Genomic DNA, 19691 nt, shown 5'->3' with positions numbered 1-19691 from the left:
GCGCAAACAGCCCAGCATGAATTGGGTCCTTTTACTGTTCCCTTACAAAAATTCCCCTATTTCAACCAGGTGCCCATGAATGATATCACTCTCCTGAGGCTAACACAGAAAGATAAAGACCGAATGTTGCTTGAATGCGACCAAAACCCAGGACCATTCCCTGCCATGCTTTGTGCTGCAATGATTCCAGACTACTTGCTACTGGCTTGGCGTGGTAAAGTGTCCTACTGTGGAGGACAAAATAAGGCACCCCTCCCCAGAAACCTCCTTCAGAGGCTTTCAGAGTACCTCCAGGAGAGCTTCATGGAGATGTTCCTGGAGGATTTCCGCTCCACCCCCAGACATGTTAACAGACTTTTCCAGTAGCTGTACTGGCTGTGAATGCACCCCAATTCTTCTGGGGAAATCAAACAAACACAATTAGTTTTAACACCTGTACTGCAGTTACAAATGTGTACTCACCAGAGCTGCCTTCTCTGGCTCCAGAGTCCAGGATCCCACCTTGGGAGGGTATTGGCTCCAGGGTGATGAAAAGGTCCTGGCTGCCGGGGAGAACGGATTCGCAGTTTTCCTGCTGTGCATTCTCCTCCTCCACCAAATCCTCTTCCCTGTTGCACGAGACTCGCCCCTTGCAGGTGTCCACGGACAGTGGTGGGATACTGGTAGGGTCCTCCCTAGAATGGCATGCAGATGATCATAGAAGCTGCATGTATGGGGCTCTGACCCAGAGCAACTGTTTGCCTCCTTTGTTGGTAGGCTTCCCTGAACTCCTTAACTGCTGTGTGTCCCTGTTGTATCCTCTGTCCACCCTGCCCGGTGCGATTTTGGCATATATATTATCATTTCTTCTTTTTGGTTGGAGTTCAGCCTGTACAGATTCTTCTCTCTATACAGCAATCAGATCCAGTGTCTCCCATTCGGTCCACGTTGGAGCTCGTTTGTGATTCTGGGACTTCATGGTCACCTGTGCTGCTGAGCTCGCCACACTGACCAAACAGGAAATGAAATTCAAAAGTTCCTGGGGCTTTTCCTGTATACCTGGCTAGTGCATCAGAGGTGAAAGTGCTTTCCAGAGTGGTCACAAAAAGAACGAGGGGTACTTGTGGCCTGATTTTCAGAAGGGGTGAACGTGCACAGCTGAGCCTGAAATCAGTGGGAGCTGAGTGCTCAGAATGTCCGGAAGATGTGATCCCAGGTTTCTCAGGTCCTGATGGTGACGGAGGGAACAACGAACAGCAAGGGCCCACCCTTGCAAATTTTGCCTGCTTCTACCCTCCTGAGGGGGAGTGCTTAGATGCTGAAGTGTTGCAGTTGTAAGGTACCAGCTGGGGCTGTGGGACGTGGTGTGTTCGGGTCCTTGCTAATGCTTGTTTCGTGTGAAAATAAAAAGCATTGGAACTGCCAGCTGCATTGTGTCACGAATTTCCAACGCCTAAAACCCAGCTCGCAGCTTCTGCAATGCAAGCCCTGGATGCTTGACCCCCCATGGTCCCTTCTAGCCTAGGAATCTGGGCATCCTTGTGTGGGTCTGTTGACTTACTCCCTATTATTGCGGGGAACGCGAGCAGGGAGCAAGGGGAGCCCGCGGCTCCTATCAGCCGCATTGGAGGGGAACCAAGGCCGTATGCGCGCTGGGCACTGTGCGGCTGAAGTCACCGGGGAGCGGCTCCCCCGCCTGGCTGCTGGGCGCTGGCAGCCTGAACCGCAGAGCGGGAGGCGCAGTGCGGGCTGCCATCAGGGTCTCTGCTCTCGGGGCAGCGCTGTCATTAGCCTGGACGCCGCGGCCGGGCCGACCCCGACCCAACCTCCCGTGCGCTCGCGGGCGCAACCTGACCACAGGGGGGCGCTAACGAGCTGCGCTTCCCCCGGCGGGAGCCCCCGCCCCCGCCCCTCGCTCTGTGGCCACGCGCTCTCCGATTGGCTGGCCGCGCGCCCTGGTTCCGTTAGCCGGCAGGCGATGGGGGGAGGGGACGGTGCTAGGGGTTTGAATGGCTGGGCGGGAAGATGGCGGCGGTGCCTCGTTCCCGGGCTGGAAGCACCAGCCGGAGGCCGAGACGGGGCGGCCTGGCCCGTTCCCCGCCCTCTCCCGGGGCCTGCAGCCAGTTCGGGTCCGCGGCCCCCGCCCGGCCCGTGCTGAGCCCCCCGCCCGGCCTGGAGCGCTCGCTGCGGGGCCGCGGCAGCCCGAGCCGCTCAGGTAGCGCCTGGCGCGCCGGCTCCTGCAGCCGTGCGGGGGGTGGGTGTGTGACCGGTCCGGGCCCTGCCACCCCGGTGGGGCGGCGGCTCCAGCCCTGCAGGGGGCTGGCGGGGGCCGCGGGAGCCCCCTGGGAGAGCTTCCGGTGGGGCCGGCTCCTGAGGCGTCTGGTCCCAGCCCGGCGGCAGAGCCGGGCGCGGCAGCACCCGCCGGGCAGCGCTCGAGGGGCGGGAGCCGGGCCCAGCGGCCAGGGCAGCGCTGTGATGTCCCCTGAGCCCACGGACGGTGCAGCGTTGGGAGAACAGGGCTGTTGGCTCCCAGCGCGCAGGGCAGCCACGGGGGCCCAACCCTCAGTGTGTGTGTGTGTGTGGGAGGGGGGCAATGTCAAGAGGAATCAGAAATTCCCCTTCCCCCCGCCCCCCCTTTCCGTACCACTTACTGGCTGAGAGGGAGATAAAATGCACGTGGCTTGTAAATTCTTATGGGGCGGGAGCAGTCTGTGTGTGTGTGTGTCCAGCGCCTAGCACAATGGGGCCTCTAGGTGCTAGCATAACACAATTAATGCATCCTACTATTTACATTACTTGGGATAGAAAACGAGGCTCATAGATGTGCATCCGATTAAGTGAGCTGTAGCTCACGAAAGCTTATGCTCAAATAAATTTGTTAGTCTCTATGGTGCCACAAGTACTCCTTTTCTTTTTAATGAGAGTAGAGCAAATTGGCAATGTCATTCATTTGGATGCAGTAAGTTCCCTGGGGTCCTGATTGCAGCTCCCTGATATCTTCAAGCACACAGGCGTGTGGAGTGACTTTTGATTTAGTGTTTAATGCCCTGTGTCTTCATCCCTTTTCACAGCTCTTCTGTAAACACTGACACCTCTCAGACTCTGCTTGCAGACATTTACCACCTTATGTTTGATATAATGCTGTCCTATCCCACAAGGCAAGCAGGGTTGGGCTGGGTCAGTGTTTGGATGGGAGACCCCCTATAAAATGATTCAATAAGTGACATTCCTGAGTCGCTCAGTGCTAGCTGGTGTTGATAGAGGCTTTTGTGGGGTTAAAATTAGCAGTGTAGATGTTCAGGCTTGAGCTAGAGTCCAGGCTATGAGACCATCCTCCCTCACCAAGCTCCAGCCTGAGCCCGAACATCTACATTGGTATTTTTAGCTTTGCAATGCCAGCTGTGCGGTGTGCGTCTGAGTCAGTTGACCCAGGCTCTGAGACTTGTTGATGTTTTTTATTGTGTGTAGACGTACCCTATTTGTCCCTTGAAAGTCTTCACTCTGTTGAGTGGTGCTGCTGCTTTTCATTCTTGAAGGGGCTTGGTTGATTCATCCCTTTGTATCCTTAGTTTCTGTGCTGTGGGATCTTTGAATGTGAAAACTGCTCTTTAAAGCTAGAGACACAGCCTTTTATTTTTGGGGTGTTAGGGAGTGAACCTCTCACCAGTGCTAGCTCAGGAAGGCAGGGTGTGCTAATGTGGGTTCTAAATTAGCTATAACAAGGCGGGGGGAAAAAAAACCTGGGGCAGAATTGTGGTGAAAACTGAAGTTTTCTGCTCAATGTGTAGCTGCATACACAAAAAAAGGAAACAATGTTAGGATGCATAAGAAATGAGATGGAAAATATAAGGAACGTTATCATGCAGGGGTGGGCAAACTTTTTGGCCTGAGGGAATTGTATGGCGGGCCACAAATGCTCACAAAATTGGGGTAGGGGTGTGGGAGGGGGTGCAGGCTCTGGGGTGGGGCTGGGAATTAGGAGTTTGGGGTGTAGGAGGGTGCTGTGGGCTGTGACAAGGGGTTGAAGGGCGGGAGATAGATCAGGGGTGCAGGTTCTGGCTGGGGGTGCGGGCTCTGGGGTGGGGGCTGGAGATGAGAGGTTTGGGATGCAGGAGGGTGCTCCGGGCTGGGATCAAGGGTTTGGAGAGTGGGAGGCGGATCAGGGCTGGGGCAGGGGGTTGGGGCGTGGGGAGAGGCTCAGGGGGTTCAGGCTCTGAGCAGCACTTATCTCAAGGGGCTTCCAGAAGCAGTGGCATGTCCCTTCTCCAGCTCCTACGCGGAGGCAGTTCTGCACGCTGCCCTATCCACAGCTCCCACTGGAGCATGTGGGAGCCGGAGCGGGGCCATGCCGCCACTTCCGGGAGCTGCATGGTGCGGCTCCCGACCCTGTGCCCTGGCTGGAGCACCGGAGCAGGGCCGAGCCACATGGTGTGGCCCCCGGCTGGAGCGGGCCATAGTTTGCCCACCCCTGTTACAGTGCTATTAGTATCTTAATTGCCCTTAACTGGAACCTGTGTTCATATCAAATCACCTCATCTCAAAAAGCAGATAGTTCAGAGATGGGCAAAGAAAATGGCTTGTGGTATAGAAAAGCTCTCATATGAAAAGAGAGTGAAAATATTTTAGGAGGCAAATAAAAAGGGAGGTAATAAAAGCATAGAATATAATGAATGGTATAGAGTCGGTAGATCAGGAGTTTCTTGTGACCCTTTCTTGGATTACAAGGATTTAGAGATATTCAAAAAAATTGAAACACAGTGAATTAAAAACTGATGGGAGGAAATACTACTCATACAATGTGCAATTAGCCTGTGGATCGTTGTGGCCAAGAGCTTTAGCAAAATTCAAGAGGGACTGGACATTTAAGTGGATGGCAAGAATATCCAGAATTAGAATAGTAAAAATGAAAAGAATAAGCAACATTTCTGAAAGGGATATAAACTCTCATGTTTCAGGCCATAATCCAATCTCCTAACTATTGGAGGTTAGGAGGAAACTTTCTCTGGGGGGGGCAGGTTATTTTGTAAGGTTTCTTGCACTTTCCTCTGAAGCAGCTGGTCCTGGGCACTGTCAGAGATAGGATCCTTGATAAAATGGACCACAGCTCTGATTCAGCATGGCAGTTTCTGAAAGTTTAGTGCATATAAGGCCTTAGTGTCATATTACTCACTATGCTGCCTCTGCTGATGTTGGAATTTTTCCCAAAGGGCAATGCCAACAGATGAATATTCCTGATGACCAAGCAGACAAGCTGCTCCTGGCAAGCTGGGGTCTTCCTGAAGTAGTTCTGGAGAAATACCACAGTCTGGGAGTAGTACATATGTTTGAATGGCAAGCAGAGTGCCTGATGCTTGGACAAGTCCTGGAGGGGAAGAATCTAGTTTACTCAGGTATGCAGACATCTGACAGAATCATGCACTGTAACTAAGGCTAAGATTTTGTCATGAATATTTTTAGTAGAAGTCAGGGATAGGTCATGGGCAAAAAAGAAAAATTCATGGAAGCAGTGACCTGTCTGTAACTTTTACTAAAAATATCCCTGACAAAATGGATATCCGCGATTCCCCATACAGCCTGAAGCAGGGCAGCTACACAGAGGCTAGGAGCTGCCTACAGCAGCTCGGGGCTTGGGGTACCGCTGCCACCTGCAGCTCTGGGGGCCCATGGTGGCTGGGAGTTTGGGGGTTTGTCCACAGCTGCGACAGCTGGGAACTGTGGGGTACCCCTGCAGCTTCAGGGGCTGCTGCTGGCCGGGAGCTCGGGGGTTCCGTGCGTGGCGGTGAACCCTGCAGCTCCCAACTGCTGCAGGCTGAAGTCAAGGAGGTTGCTGGAAGTCACGGTTTCCATGACTTCTGTGACCTCTGTGACTACATTGTAGCCTTAACTATAACTTCACTAATATAATATAAATGATTTTACTGCTGCTAAAAGGTGCTGGGCTGACGGCTCTGGAGGCTGAAATCATCTTTGCGTTAGAGGTGGTACAGCACAGATTGCAGCAGTAATTGGGCTCAGCCCACTGATGTGCCTCTGACCTGCTCTGATGAGACCAGATATGAGGAGGGAGTCCAGTCTCCTTGGCCATTTCCTTAGTTGGTGTCTTTTCTGAGACTCGTAACAGGGAGCCAGTTAGTAACAATTGTGGCAGCACCCTTTTATGTGGCTTCCTGTCATCTAGGAACTGGATGGAGACCCACTGGCTTGTTTTACTTGGGTGACTGAACAGCCACCAAAGTTGTAATGACTTTCAGTCATGGCGGACCAGGGCCTGGGTATGAACTAGCCTTAAAGTGAAAGTCTCTGAGTAAAATTTTCAGACACACCTAAATCCCATTTTTAAAAAGTGGCTTAGATGTTTAGGCACTTCTGAATATTTTTCTTTACATGCAGTTTCCACCTCTGGGGTCATCCAGTAGCTAATCGCTTGCAGTTTAAGTTTTGACACACTTTTCTTGGATCCTGTTATTTCAGCTCCTACTAGTGCTGGGAAGACGCTGATTGCTGAATTACTCATCTTGAAGAGAGTCCTGGAGACCCGTAAGAAAGCTCTGTTCATCCTCCCCTTCGTCTCTGTGGCCAAAGAGAAAAAGTATTACCTACAGGTAAGTGGAGTACAGGAGTGTAGGGGTATGGCTCAAAGTTGTCAAATTAAACCTTTTCAGAACCTTAATCGTGTGAAAACGTTTGTATGAAATTGGGGGGTGTTGTGGAAATAGAGCTTTGTGGAAGACAGAAATTCTGTTTTGCAAAGGATTTTGAAAATTGGTTTAGTTTCGAATCAGAACAAAATCCAAAACATTGAAAGTCTCTGTGAAGGAATTTTCAGTTGATCAAAACATTTCATTTCAATTTCTACTTTTTATGTTGTATTTTATTTGTGTGTGTGTAATTTATGTATAGTGTATATATCACACAAGGTCATTTCAAAATAAAAATTGTGAATGTTTATTCCAAAACTGTTGAAACAGGATGTTTTGACATTGTTGGAACACCTGTCTGGTTTTCTTCTGAAACAAACTTCCAGTGTGATGGTGCTGCTCACCTCTCCTTCAGCTGTGTGCACTTCTTCCTGCAATAAGGCTGTCACGTTCTGGGGTGCAATCCAGACCAGAGTGGGGTTGTCACTGTCTGCTTTGCACACTTCACAAGGCTTTGCTGCTGTAGCTCCCAACCTGGGCTGTTCACAACCAGCCTACAGGTCACACACTGTGTGTCTGTGCATAGCTGGAGTCCTAGTCTAGCACCTCTGACCCCAGCAGCTTGCCAGCAATGCACCAGTCACACCTTGGCTTCCACCAGCTTTGGTTACTACTTGTTAGGTGACCCCAACACACTCCCAGTCGAGGATTTTCCCCAAAACATGTGTTCTGCAGTGTCCAGCCCTTTCCTGAGCTGTTCAGATATTAAGGTTCATTGCCCTTTCATGGAGTCAATTTTCAACAATTTGCTACTTTAACTGGAATTACCAAATTGTTCAGTTTAAACACAGCACTGTGTTGTTTGTTTTAGATTAAAAACAAAACAAATTTATTAACCGAAGAAGATAGGAGTTTCAATATTTCAAGTATGACATAAAGTTAGATGTTACCAGCAAATAAAAGTGAAAACATGCATCTAAAAGTCTAAAACTTAATCTAGCAAGTTTTGGTTCCAGACCTTAAGATGGCCTTTCTCACCCAGTCTTCCAGCAAAATGGTGACTGACTCTCCTTGGCCAGGATCTCTCCCAAAGGTGCTGGTGCCTTTGTCATCTTGGGTGAAAGAGAGCTTGAGGTTCTCTATCCTTTTCTTTTATAGGCCAGTGAACCTTTGAGGTGGATTCTTCAGAGGGTTACCCTTCAAAGTAACGTATTCAAGCAGTAAGGAAGGTGACATGGAATCTGGTGGTGAAGGGGCTTCAGGCTCTTTCTTCATCCACTTGTGTTTGGTAAATTGCAAATTGTGTTATTTCCTGCCATCTCCTCCTCCTGCTGTCTTGAGGACCCTGTTTACCTCAATTTACATAAAAGTAGTAAACACATATTCCTTTGTTTAGGATAGGTCTTTTAACAACTTATCTAGGCAGAGCTGTGTGAGTTTGAACTTGTGCTAATAACATCATATGGGGCATTTACAACTTTACATATAATGTAGCAACACACATTTCACTATAATATTAATTGACCAATTAGTTATACATTTTCAAATCATACTTCACAAGGCATATTTTCTACAAAGTTTATTACAATAAAGAGCAGGGTGTGAATAGAGGGATGCCTTCGGTCACAGTGACTTGGGCTGCTCTGCTGTGGGGCAGAAAGCGCACAGTTGAATAGGAGACAGCAGGCACTAGCTGGCTCAGCCATGCTCTTAATCGGGTTAGCTAATATAGTGTTGGGAATGTCTGTTTTAGGATGTGTGTACTGTACTGTGCTGATTCCCGTATGCAGCACACGCTGATCATAAGTAAAGATTCTAATTCTGTGAACAAATGTTCTGTCTCCCTGGCACACAGACTCTGTTTCAGGAGGTGGGTGTGCGGGTAGAAGGCTATATGGGAAGCACTTCCCCTGCTGGACGTTTCTCAGCACTAGATGTTGCTGTCTGCACCATTGAGAGAGCCAACGGACTAATCAATAGACTCATAGAGGAGAACAAGATGGACTCACTGGGTAAGATGCTAGGGCCTGATCTGTCTGCAGGAGGAAGGAGCATGTTTATTGTGTACAATTCATGAATTTTGTTTTGAGATTATGTGCACTGTGTATGTTTAAGCCCTTATTTTTACTCTACTCTTGCCTTGTACTCCTTGTGCAAAGGAGACACGCTGTGGCACCTGGGTGTGTCTCTTTGACTGAGACAGTTTTTAACTATCAGTAAGTGTACAGGCTGGGACCTGGCAGAACAATGAGATGGCTGCATCCTAGGTGATACCAGTTGTCTCCAGCTTGAATGCAGGGTTTTGAAAGTGGAAAATCACCAGATGGGGTGGCTAGGAAATGTGTATGTGTGGAATGGATGGATCGCACTTGTGGTCTGAAGCGGGGATGGAATTGTAGATGGGGCTTTTCTGGGTCTGGTTGGTTGGAATTTATGGATGAGGCTCATCTGTGTTGGCTGACGTGACTAGGAGGACAATAACCTTAAATTATTTTTTCCAATAGTAATTTAAGAGGAATCAAGCCTGCTGTCTTTCACAGTTGTGGACTTGCTGTATTGCTGTTGTCCTAGGTTTTGGTGGTGTCCATTAAATAAGATGCATGTAAAGAGATGTGAAACGATTAAGAATCTCTGGGTATTCTGTGTGCATGTGAGGAGGAAGCTGTATTTTCCCAGCACAATTAAAAATTCATTCTTCCTTTGTGTTTGCCTAGCTGATACTTTATACACTGTTGTTAAATACAGAATCCTTCCTGCCCTGCCCTGGGCCTGTGATGTTACTGTAGTATTTGGAGTGATATTTTAAACCAAGAAAAGACACAAAACTAAATGAATATTAAATTGTGTGACCCTCACCCTTGACTTTCCTGACCTGTGTGCATTTCATGCCATAATTTTTCATTGTACCAGTCAGGTAGCTCTTAAAGACGAGAGTAAGAAAGCAAAGTTAAGAGGCCGATGATTTTATCTTCATGTGTGATGTGCACATGTTGGACCCTGGAGACTACAGTGATTTATGTGCTATAAATACTTTTAGCTGACCAGTGGAGGTGTGGGTGTACTTCAGTGTGCTAAGCTGCAGTTTTTGATTAGTTCTAGTGCAATCCCTATGCCTTTCTAGTACAATCCCTATGTCCTCATGGGGGAATATTGCCAAAGGAGGATTATATAGGTGTGGAGAGTCAGATAAGTATATGATTAGATGTGCAGAGCTTGTGTCTACTTACCGCTACCTCATTAAAATTTGTGAAATTGTCTTGCATTATTTGAAAGTACAAAAAAAATCAGACTGATAAAATATCATTTTCTGATACTTGATTATTTGGGAAGTTATGCAAACTAACTAATGTCTGCCACCCTCACAAAAAATCACTTTTGGAGTAAAATAATCATGACAAACTTCATCCCAAAGGGTAATTTTGGAGGTAAATTTTATAAAAGCCTGAAGAGACAGAGGCTGAAAATGACTTTAAATATAGCCAACAGCAAGCTAGTGTAATTCTGCAACATTGTACCTTGGATCTTTTAAGTCTAAATTTAGACTAGTTTTTTCATGGAGTGTTTTATTCTTTGAGATAAATTATTGAGAGACAACTGCAGCTCTGGCTGGATTCCATCTCAAGCTTGAGCTGTTCCTTTTGTTGGTGTCAACCCCCTGCTGCCAGCTCACATTGCTTCTGGAAGTTGTTGAGAGAAACTCAATTCCTGCTGCTGGCAGATATGTCTGTTGCCTAAGGCAGTTCCGAGCACTTTGATTTGAGTTTAATTATTATGTAATCTATGCAGTTGCTTGCATCCCGATAAACAGGAAAGGGGGAAGTTTCCTTGCAGTATTGTTTAGTATCAATGTGAGGAATAAATCTAGAGAAATTTTAGGAGAGCAGACTAAAGAAAAACCTCCCTGTTAAATGTGCCAGCTGGGAGTGGGTTTGTATTGTGTTACCAGTGGTAGGTTTGTAACTTAAAAATTAAGTTTAAAAAGTAGAAGTTCAAAAATATCTGGATTTTAGCATTTTTGATATAAAAAAGAAGTTGAACCTTCTGTGGCTGCCCCGAAGAACTGTAACAATTTAGGGGTTGTCTACACTTGCAAATAAATTCAGATTAAGGTAGGGTATGAATTTAAAAAGCAGTAGCCATTCTGGAATAACTGTAGACAAGCCCTCAGAGTAACATGAGCACCTTGCATGTTGTAGCTGTCTTCATTTTCAGTAGAGATGCAGTTTAAAGAGATTACAACCCCCTTCCCCGCCCTGCTTGCGCTGCTCATCAGGTTGCTGAGTTAAAAAGAATGTTACATGCTGGGACTTGCGCAACCAATGGAGACTACTTCTGTTTTAAAGATGAGGGTAGCCGCCTTGTTTGAGCCATTGTGGCTACTTTGGCGGCTGCAGTATAATCTCAACGGATGCCTCCATGGTACTGCTTGGCGAAAGAAGCGTTGTATGTATAAATGACTGTCAGGCCTGGCTGATTTGAGCATGGCTCAGATTCCCATATACATGGTTATACTGAGAGCTTGGATGTAATGCCTGAATAACAATAGGAGGTACAGAAGTCCCTGCCCATAAAAAAGACAGTAGTACTCTGTCTTTTGGCATATGAATACCATTGCTATTATAGGCTTTATTTCAGGAAGCAATTCAGGCCATTTGTTATTATGAGCACTCAGTGCCAATTTCCATTCCTTTTGTGAACACCACAACACACTACTCCTGGGGGAATTCTGCACCACTGCACAATGCAGAATTTGCACAGAAATTAATGTTCTGTGCAGAGTTTCCTTTCCCCCCACAGAAGTGGGCTGCAGAGCTGCGGCCGCCACTGGACCTGGCAGAGCCCAGCTCGCAAATAGAAGACCCTGCTGCAGTTTCCAGCAGGCCCTGAAGGAAGGAGGTGGTGAGAAGGAAATGCCACACAAGCCCTGGACCCAGCATCAGTCTTTCTCTCCTTCTGGATCCCTGGGCTTGGGGCGGGGGAGGGGGGGGTAAAGGGGTGTGAGTGTCTGGGCTGTAGGGTGCCCTGTGGCTCGGCTCTGGGAGAGGAGGGGGTGCGAGTGTCTGGGTTGGGGGGCACCTTATGACTGGGCTCTGGGGGATATGGGTTGCAAATGTCTGGGTGGGGGATGCCCTGGACTGGGCTTGGGAGGCTAGGGGGTCCCAGTGTCTGAGCTGGGGGGCACCCCGTAGCTGGGATCTAGGCGGAGGGGATGTGGGTGTTTAGCCCCTCAGCTGGGCTCTGTAGGGGGATGGGGCAGAGAAACAGGAACTGGGTTTTAGGGATTTCTTTAACTATATTCCCTGGGGGAAAATTTATGCCTGTATTGTTACAGACATAGTTGCTGACAGGGATTCTGAAATAAATTACCAAAATAACTGAAACTGGCATGATTATATAGTGTTGTTTTGACAAATAAAATATGCAGAATTTTGCAGAATTTTTAATTTGTTGGTGCAGAATTCCTCCAAGAGTAACACTGCATGGCAGAAAACATCACATCTGAGACATGCCCTCCTGGGGCATCTGACTAAGACTGTTCGTAGGGAAGTCTCTTCATGACAGATCTGTGAGGTGCTGCTGTTTCATTTAAAAAAAAAAATAATAATCCTGTGCAGGACTTGAAAAACCCACTTGCCCTTGGTTAGTAGGAAGCTGTTGCAGTAGCCATCAGGTTAATGAGAATAAATGTGAACCAAGTGTAAATGAATGCAGCGCTGTGTCTGCCTGAATCTGCAGGCAGCTGTAGTACCTTTATTGTTGCATATAGTTTTGCCAAATTATAGCAGATTGAAAAGTGATTGGACCGTTATTTTCCCTGCTTCTATTCAGTGCTTTGTGCTGTGGTCAGCAATGAAAATGACTAGAATCAGGTCTATTCCACTTTGATGTTGCTAGGGAAAGTTGTAAGAAAAATGAGAGGAAAGCATTGGTGCTATTCAATAGGGAAAGAGAATCCAAAAGAGGCTGTGGGAAGGGGTAGAGCAACATAGACACTGCTCACCCTCAGCATGCTCATACAGCAGCCAGGAAGGAGACTTTGGGTTGGGAGAGGCAAATGGAGAATACGCTTTTTCTTTCCACAACCTAGAGGCACAGACTATGTGGACACCAGCTAGCCAGAGGCTAATGCAAAAGATGGAAATACCAGTTATGTTCTAGAGACATCACTCTGGTAGAAATGTCATCACCCTCTCCTTTCTCAGGGCATGTCTACACTATGAAATTGATTTTATAGAAGTCAATCTTTAGAAAGCAATTTTATACAGTCGATTGTGTATGTCCCTGCTAAGCGCAGTAGGTCGGCGGAGTGCGTTCTCAATACCATGGCTAGCATTGACTCACGGAGTGGTGCCCTGTGGGTAGCTATCCCACAGTCCTCGCTGTCCATTGGAATTCTGGGTTAAGCTCCCAATGCCCGATGGGGCAAAAACATTGTTGTGGGTGGTTTTGGGTAAATGTTGTCAGTCTCCCCTTCCTCCCTCCCGCCCTTCTTGAAAGCAATGGCAAACAAATGTTTCATGCCTTTTTTCCTTGGTTATCTGTTCAGATGCCATAGCATGGCAAGCATGGAGCCTGCTCAGCTGAGCACTGCTTTTGTGAGCATTGTAAACACCTCGCACATTATCCTGAAGTATGTGCAGAGCCTGGCTAGGAGCCGCCAGCATGAGGACGAATGTGAGGAGGACATGGACACAGACATTCCTGAAAGCACGGGATGTGGCAATTGGGATATCATGGCGGCATTGGGGCAGGTTGATGCAGTGGAACACCGATTCCGGGCCTGGAAAACAAGCACAGACTGGTGGGACTGCATAGTGTTGCCCGTATGGGATGATTCCCAGTGGCTGCAAAACTTTCGCATGCGTAAGGCTACTTTCGTGGAACTTTGTGAGTTGCTTTTCCCCTGCCCTGAAGCGCAGGAATACCAAGATGAGACCTGCCCTGACAGTTGAGAAGTGAGTGGCGATAGCCCTGTGGTAGCGTGCAATGCCTGACTGCTACCGGTCAGTCGGGAATCATTTTGGAGTGGGCAAATCTACTGTGGGGGCTGCTGTGATCCAAATAGCCAAGGCAATCAATAACCTTCTGCTAACAAGGGTTGTGACTCTGGGAAATATGCAGGTCATAGTGGGTGGCTTTGCTGCAGTGGGGTTCCCTAACTATGGTGGGGCGATAGACTGAACGCATATCCCCATCTCAGCATTGGACCACCTTGCCAAAGAGTACATAAACCTCAAGGGGTACTTCTCAATGGTGTTGCAAGTACTGGTGGATCACAAGGGCTGTTTCGCTGACATTAACATGGCATGGTCAGGAAAGGTGCATGACGCTCACGTCTTTTGGAACTCCAGGCTGTTAGAAAAGCTACAAGAAGGGACTTCTTCCCAGACCAGAAAATTACCATTGGGGATGTTGAAATGCCAGTAGTTATCCTTGGGGATCCAGCCTACCCCTTGCTCCCATGGCTCATGAAGCAGTACACAGGAAGCCTGGACAGTAGTAAGGAGCAGTTCAACTATAGGCTGAGCAAGTGCAGAATGGTGGTAGAACGTGCCTTTGGACTTTTAAAAGGGTGCTGGTGCTGTTTGCTGAGTAGGTTAGACCTCAGCGCAACCAACATTCCCATTGTTATTGCTGCTTGCTGTGTGCTCCATAATATCTGTGAGTGTAAGGGGGAGACGTTTATGGTGTGGTGGGAGGTTGAGGCAAATCACCTGGTAGCCAAATTTGAACAGCCAGGCACCAGGGCAATTAGAAGAGCACAGCTAGGCGTGCAGCGCATCAGAGAGGCTTTGAAGACTAGTTTCATGACTGTCCAGGGTATGGTGTGACAGTTGTGTGTGTTTGTCCTTGATGCAAAACTGCGCCCTTTGTTGAATGTACTTCCCTGTAAGCCAATCCCCCTCTCCCCTTTGACCACAGCTGGCAAAGGAAATAAAGTCCCTATTGTTTTGAATCCATTAATTCTTTATTTTAAAAAAAAATTGAGATCACTGACAATGCTGACTAGTAAAAGGTAGCCCGGGTGGGATGGAGGAGGAGGGAAGGACAAGGCTGCATTGCTTATTGTAGCTACACTACAAATCAAAACTGTTTGAATGACAGCCTTCTGTTGCTTAGGCCATCCTCTGGAGTGGAGTGGCTGGGTACCCAGAGCCTCCCCCCACCTTCTTGGGCATCTGGGTGAGGAGGATATGGAACTTGGCAAGGAGGCTGGGCGGTAATACAATGGATGCAGCTGGGGTCTGTGCTCTAGTTGCCTTTCTTGCAGCTCCACCAGACACCTCATCATGTCCGTTTGCTCTCCATTAGCCTCAGCATGTCCTCCTGCGTGTTCTGATCACCCCCACTGTATGCTTTCCTGGCCTCTGCCATCGCATGCATTCAGCTGTGCCTTATCAGTGCGGGAGGACTAAATGAGCTCTGAAAACCTGTCATTGAGAGTGCGTTTTTTTTCGCCTTCTAATCTGCGATAACCTCAGGGACAGAGTTGATACAGGGAACATAGAAATTTTTGAACCTGCAGGGGGGATAAAAAGGGAAAGTAAAATTTAAGATGATACATTTCTGAGACCAAAAGGGATATTTTCACAGTGAATCAAGCAATTCACAGCAGACAGCACATGTGTTTTAGGTACAAGGTCGTATTTTGCCTTTTATATTGAGTGCCTGCCGGTATGGTGACACATCACGCACGGCTGGGCAACAGAATTCGGTTTCCAGGCAGCCATGGTAAGCCAAAGGGTACACGGGGTTGTTTTTTTCTGTGTTCATAACATATGGGAATGGTTTCAAACTGCAGCACCCTTCTTTCCCATAGCAAGCAATACCAGTTGGGTTTGCCATTTAAAAGGAGGGGCTGTGGTTTTGGGGTGTATGTGCAGCAGCAATTCCCCCCCACCCCCCATGTGTGGCTATTCTCCGGGCTGATCCCTTTTAGCCAAGCGCAAACAGCCCAGCATGAACGGGGTCTAATGTGCCAGGGATCACCAAACAGAGGGGATTATTGTTCCCTTACAAAAAATCCCCTATTTCAACCTGGTGACCATGAATGATATCACTCTCCTGAGACTGACACAGAAAGATAAAGACCAAATGTTGCATGGATGTGACCAAAACCCAGAACCATTCGCTGCCATGCTTTGTGCTGCAATGATTCCAGACTACTTGCTACTGGAGTGGTGTGGTAAATTGTCCTACTGTGGAGGACAAAATAAGGCAGCCCCGCTGCCCCCTGAAACCTTCTGCAAAGGCTTTCAGGAGAGCTTACTGGAGATGTCCCTGGAGGATTCCCGCTCCATCCCCAGGCATGTTAACAGACTTTTCCAGTAGCTGTACTGGCCGTGAATGCATCCTAATTCTTCAGTGCTTCATTCTTCAATCAAACATTAAACACAATTGCTTTTAACCCCTGTAATGTAGTTACAAATGTGCACTCACCAGAGGTGCCTTCTCCGCCTTCAGGGTCCGGGAACAATACACCTTGGGAGGGTATTGGCTCCAGGGTGATGAAAAGGTGCTGGCTGCCAGGGAGAACGGATTCTCCGCTTGCCTGCTGCACATTCTCCTCTTCCTCATCCACAAAATCCTCCTCCGTGATGCGTGAGACTTCCCCGTTGCAGGTGTCCATGGACAGTGGTGGGGTAGTGGTAGGATCCCACCCTTCGAATGGCATGCAGCTGATCATAGAAGCGGCATGTATGGGGCTCTGACCAAGGGTGACTGTTTGCCTCCTTTGCCTTTTGGTAGGCTTGCCTGAGCTCCTTAACTTTCACGCAGCACTGCTGTGTGTCCCTGGTGTAGCCGCTGTCCACCATGCCCTTTGCGATTTTGGCATATATATCAGCATTTCTTCTGCTGGTTCAGAGTTCTGCCTGCTCAGATTCTTCTCCCCATATAGCAATCAGAACCAGGTTCTCCCGTTCGCTCTATGCTGGAGCTCGTTTGCGATTCTGGGACTGCATGGTCACCTGTGCTGCTGAGCTCGCCACGCTGACCAAACAGGAAATGAAATTCAAAAGTTCCCGGGGCTTTTCCTGTGTACCTGGCTAGTGCATTGGAGTTGAAAATGCTGTCCAGAGTGGTCACATTGGAGCACTCTGGGATAGCTCCCAGAGGCCAATACCATCGAATTGCACAGTGCTGCGTCTCTAGTACCCCAAATTCGACCCAGGAAGGTCGATTTTTAGCACTACTCCCCTTACCGGGGAGGAGTACAGCAGTTGATTTTAAGAGCCCTTTAGGTTGGCGGAATGGGGTTGGTTGTATAGATGCATTGCTTATAAAATCGACCTAACACGGCTAAATTTGACCTAATCTCATAGTGTAGACCAGACCTCAGTAGCTGGCAGAGCTAAGTTGTCTTTTTGCTTTTATGTTGCTTGGGGGACGGAGGGGCATCTTTTCTCTCGGTCTTCAGCTATGTGTACACTAGGAGCGCTTTACCGGTGCTTTTGCCAGTATAACTTATTCTGGTTTGAGCAAAGCAAACTATACCAGTAAAAACACTCTTTTATCAGTATAACTACGTCTATGCTAGGGCTTTTTCCAGCATTGCTATGTTGGTAAAAAAAAAAATCACCTCCACAACCTATGTCACTATGCTGGCAAACTTGAATATAAACCTAGTTTAAGTGAGGTGGGAACGTTCATTTCATCTAGACTTTCTCAAGTTTGGTGAGGTCTGGAAATTTAGAAAGATGTTGTAATTAATTTGGATTGAGTTAGGGTATGAATTTAAAGAAGAGTAGCCATTCTGAAATAACTCTGTACACAAGCCTTCAGGGTAACCTTAAGTTGGTGAGATGTTGAATTTAGAAAGATGATGTAATTTGGAAAGATGGGCGCTCTGCTAGCTAGACTCCACCAAACACACTGTCAAATTTAACTTTCTTTTTTTAAACAAAAAAATGTTTGCAGGTAAAATGTCATGAAACTGATCTGCTGCTTCATGCACTAATATCGGAAGAGAAACAGTGACAGGAAGCTGCAGAAATGTCACTGGCATGCACAGGAGTTTTGTAAATTTCAACCATTCATATGGAATATGGTGCTGATGGAGTGATGGAGGTTTGTTCTTGCTTCTGAGCTTTGGTGAGTGTAATATCTGCAGTGCTTCTTTTCACCAGGGATGGTGGTTGTGGATGAATTGCACATGCTGGGAGATTCTCACCGAGGATATCTGCTGGAACTCCTGCTGACCAAAGTTCGATTTATTACAGAGAAAGTTGCTAAAAGGTGGGTAGACTGGGGGTGTCTGTCTTTTAATACTGAATTCTGAGCAGCTTCAGCATCCAGTGAAGTGAGCTGTAGCTCACGAAAGCTTATGCTCAAATAAATTTTAGTCTCTAATGTGCCACAAGTACTCCTTTTTCTTTTTGGAGATATGGATTGGCTCCAGGAATTTGGTGAGAACTCTGATCTAGGATCCCTCGGTTATTAAGGTCTCACCACATCAGGAGGCTATCACTATAGTCAAAAACCTTTTTCCTCATGTTTTTAAATGTGTGTTGATGTAAAATTCTTTTTTTTTTTTTTTTTTTGGGAAAAGAAATTGGGATAAAGCTTTAAGTTCAAATATAAAGTAAGCTAACTTTCACAACCTAATCTCACTATCAACGTTTTGATATGTGTGAAAGAAGTATATGATCGGGCATCCTGCGTTGGTCTTTAGTAGACAAGGGGATAGCTTGGAGCAGAGGTTTGCACCTACGGTTGTAGGATTGGAATGAACGCTAAAATGAGGAAATTTTATTACTCCTTTTTTCTTATGTTTGTTTGTTTTTGATTGATTAATTATAAACATTATATGCAAAAGAAAAGCCTTAGTTGACTACAGCTATTCTCTGCTGAGTTATTCTACCTGCTTACAGGCGTATTGCCATTTGACATGGAAAAGATGAAAAAGCAATGATCACAAGTGTCTTCTATACTAAATCATAAAACATCTACAAGCCATAATACGACAGTGAGCCCTTCATTACTCTAAGTGTTAAGCCATCCTGAGCTGGAGTGTAAGGCTTTGAATAGTTGTTGCTTTTGTGAATGTTCTAAGAAAGGAAATTGTGTGTAATGGAGATTTAATTTTTTCAATGTAATTCAGACCAGACATGATCTATCTAGTACCAGGACTCAATTTGTGTTGAGATGCTCCACAATAATTACATCTTTGTATATGTGTTGGACATTAACAGCATGCCCAGCAAGGCATGTAGAATGTGCAGGAGCATACATAGTGGTGGATTAAGAAATACATAATTTTTAAAAAATTGTACACTATGGTGGCAGATGAGCTTTTACAAAAAATCAATCCTGTATTCTGTGGTTAGAGTTATGGATCGGCCATACATTTGGTGAGTGATTTAGCCCTAGTTTTTACACAGATTTAGACGTTTTTTTTCCTCTCCTGCTGCTAATAGCTCACCTTACCTGATCGCTCTTGTTACAGTGTGTATGGTAACACCCATTGTTTCGTGTTCTCTGTGTATATAAAATCTCCCCCCTGTATTTTCCACTGCATGCATCCGATGAAGTGAGCTGTAGCTCACGAGAGCTTATGCTCAAATAAATTTGTTAGTCTCTAAGGTGCCACAAGTACTTTTCTATTTGTAGTTATGTATGCTGAGAGGAGAGTAATCAATTTTTCTGCTCCAAGGTATTCAATGTATTGCTTTGAGCATCGGGATCCCGGGTTGGATGGATAGGATTTGGTATTCTGCACCAGAACACTGGCCTAGGGTTCTATTAACTTTCATTTTCTTTTAACCAATTATAGACAGACAAAGGAGAACAGTCCTGTTTTTGACAGCATACAGATAGTAGGCATGAGTGCCACCCTCCCTAACCTGGGTCTTCTGGCCTCCTGGCTGAATGCTGAGCTGTACCATACTGATTTTCGGCCTGTTCCCCTCATGGAGTGGGTGAAAATTGGCCGTAATATTTATGACTCTTCAATGAAGCTGGTGCGGGAATTCCAACCCATGCTGCAAGTGAAGGTAACTACTGATTCTTGCGAACTAGCTGCTCCAGGATGACATTGTTTCTACTGTCTAATTAAAATGTATCAGTAGATGT

The 19691-nt window shown here is 46.9% G+C and overlaps 1 protein-coding gene and 1 long non-coding RNA gene across 4 annotated transcripts in view; one reads left to right on the top strand and one right to left on the bottom strand.

Moving 5' to 3' along the window:
* Positions 1 to 941: 941 nt before the first annotated feature.
* On the bottom strand, positions 942 to 16755 carry LOC122464181. Its single transcript, XR_006288112.1, has 2 exons — positions 16663 to 16755; positions 942 to 1038 (listed from the first exon to the last, which is right to left on the bottom strand). It is a non-coding gene; the product is annotated as an uncharacterized LOC122464181 (long non-coding RNA).
* The window catches only part of POLQ (DNA polymerase theta), a 131870-nt gene continuing 114102 nt past the window's right edge, over positions 1924 to 19691 (top strand). For 2 of the 3 annotated variants that reach the window (XM_043538750.1, XM_037909805.2), the window contains exons 1-6: positions 1924 to 2194; positions 5187 to 5369; positions 6451 to 6581; positions 8473 to 8629; positions 17747 to 17855; positions 19393 to 19612. In XM_043538750.1, coding sequence (XP_043394685.1) covers positions 2005 to 2194; positions 5187 to 5369; positions 6451 to 6581; positions 8473 to 8629; positions 17747 to 17855; positions 19393 to 19612 — 990 coding nt within the window. In that variant the 5' untranslated portion in view covers positions 1924 to 2004. The remainder of the gene's footprint in view (positions 2195 to 5186; positions 5370 to 6450; positions 6582 to 8472; positions 8630 to 17746; positions 17856 to 19392; positions 19613 to 19691) is intronic. The other variant, XM_043538752.1, reaches the window with a different exon arrangement.

The sequence above is a fragment of the Chelonia mydas genome, chromosome 1 (genome assembly GCF_015237465.2).
Source record: "Chelonia mydas isolate rCheMyd1 chromosome 1, rCheMyd1.pri.v2, whole genome shotgun sequence".
Classification (NCBI taxonomy): domain Eukaryota; kingdom Metazoa; phylum Chordata; order Testudines; family Cheloniidae; genus Chelonia; species Chelonia mydas.
This window is presented reverse-complemented; position numbering and strand designations above follow the sequence as displayed.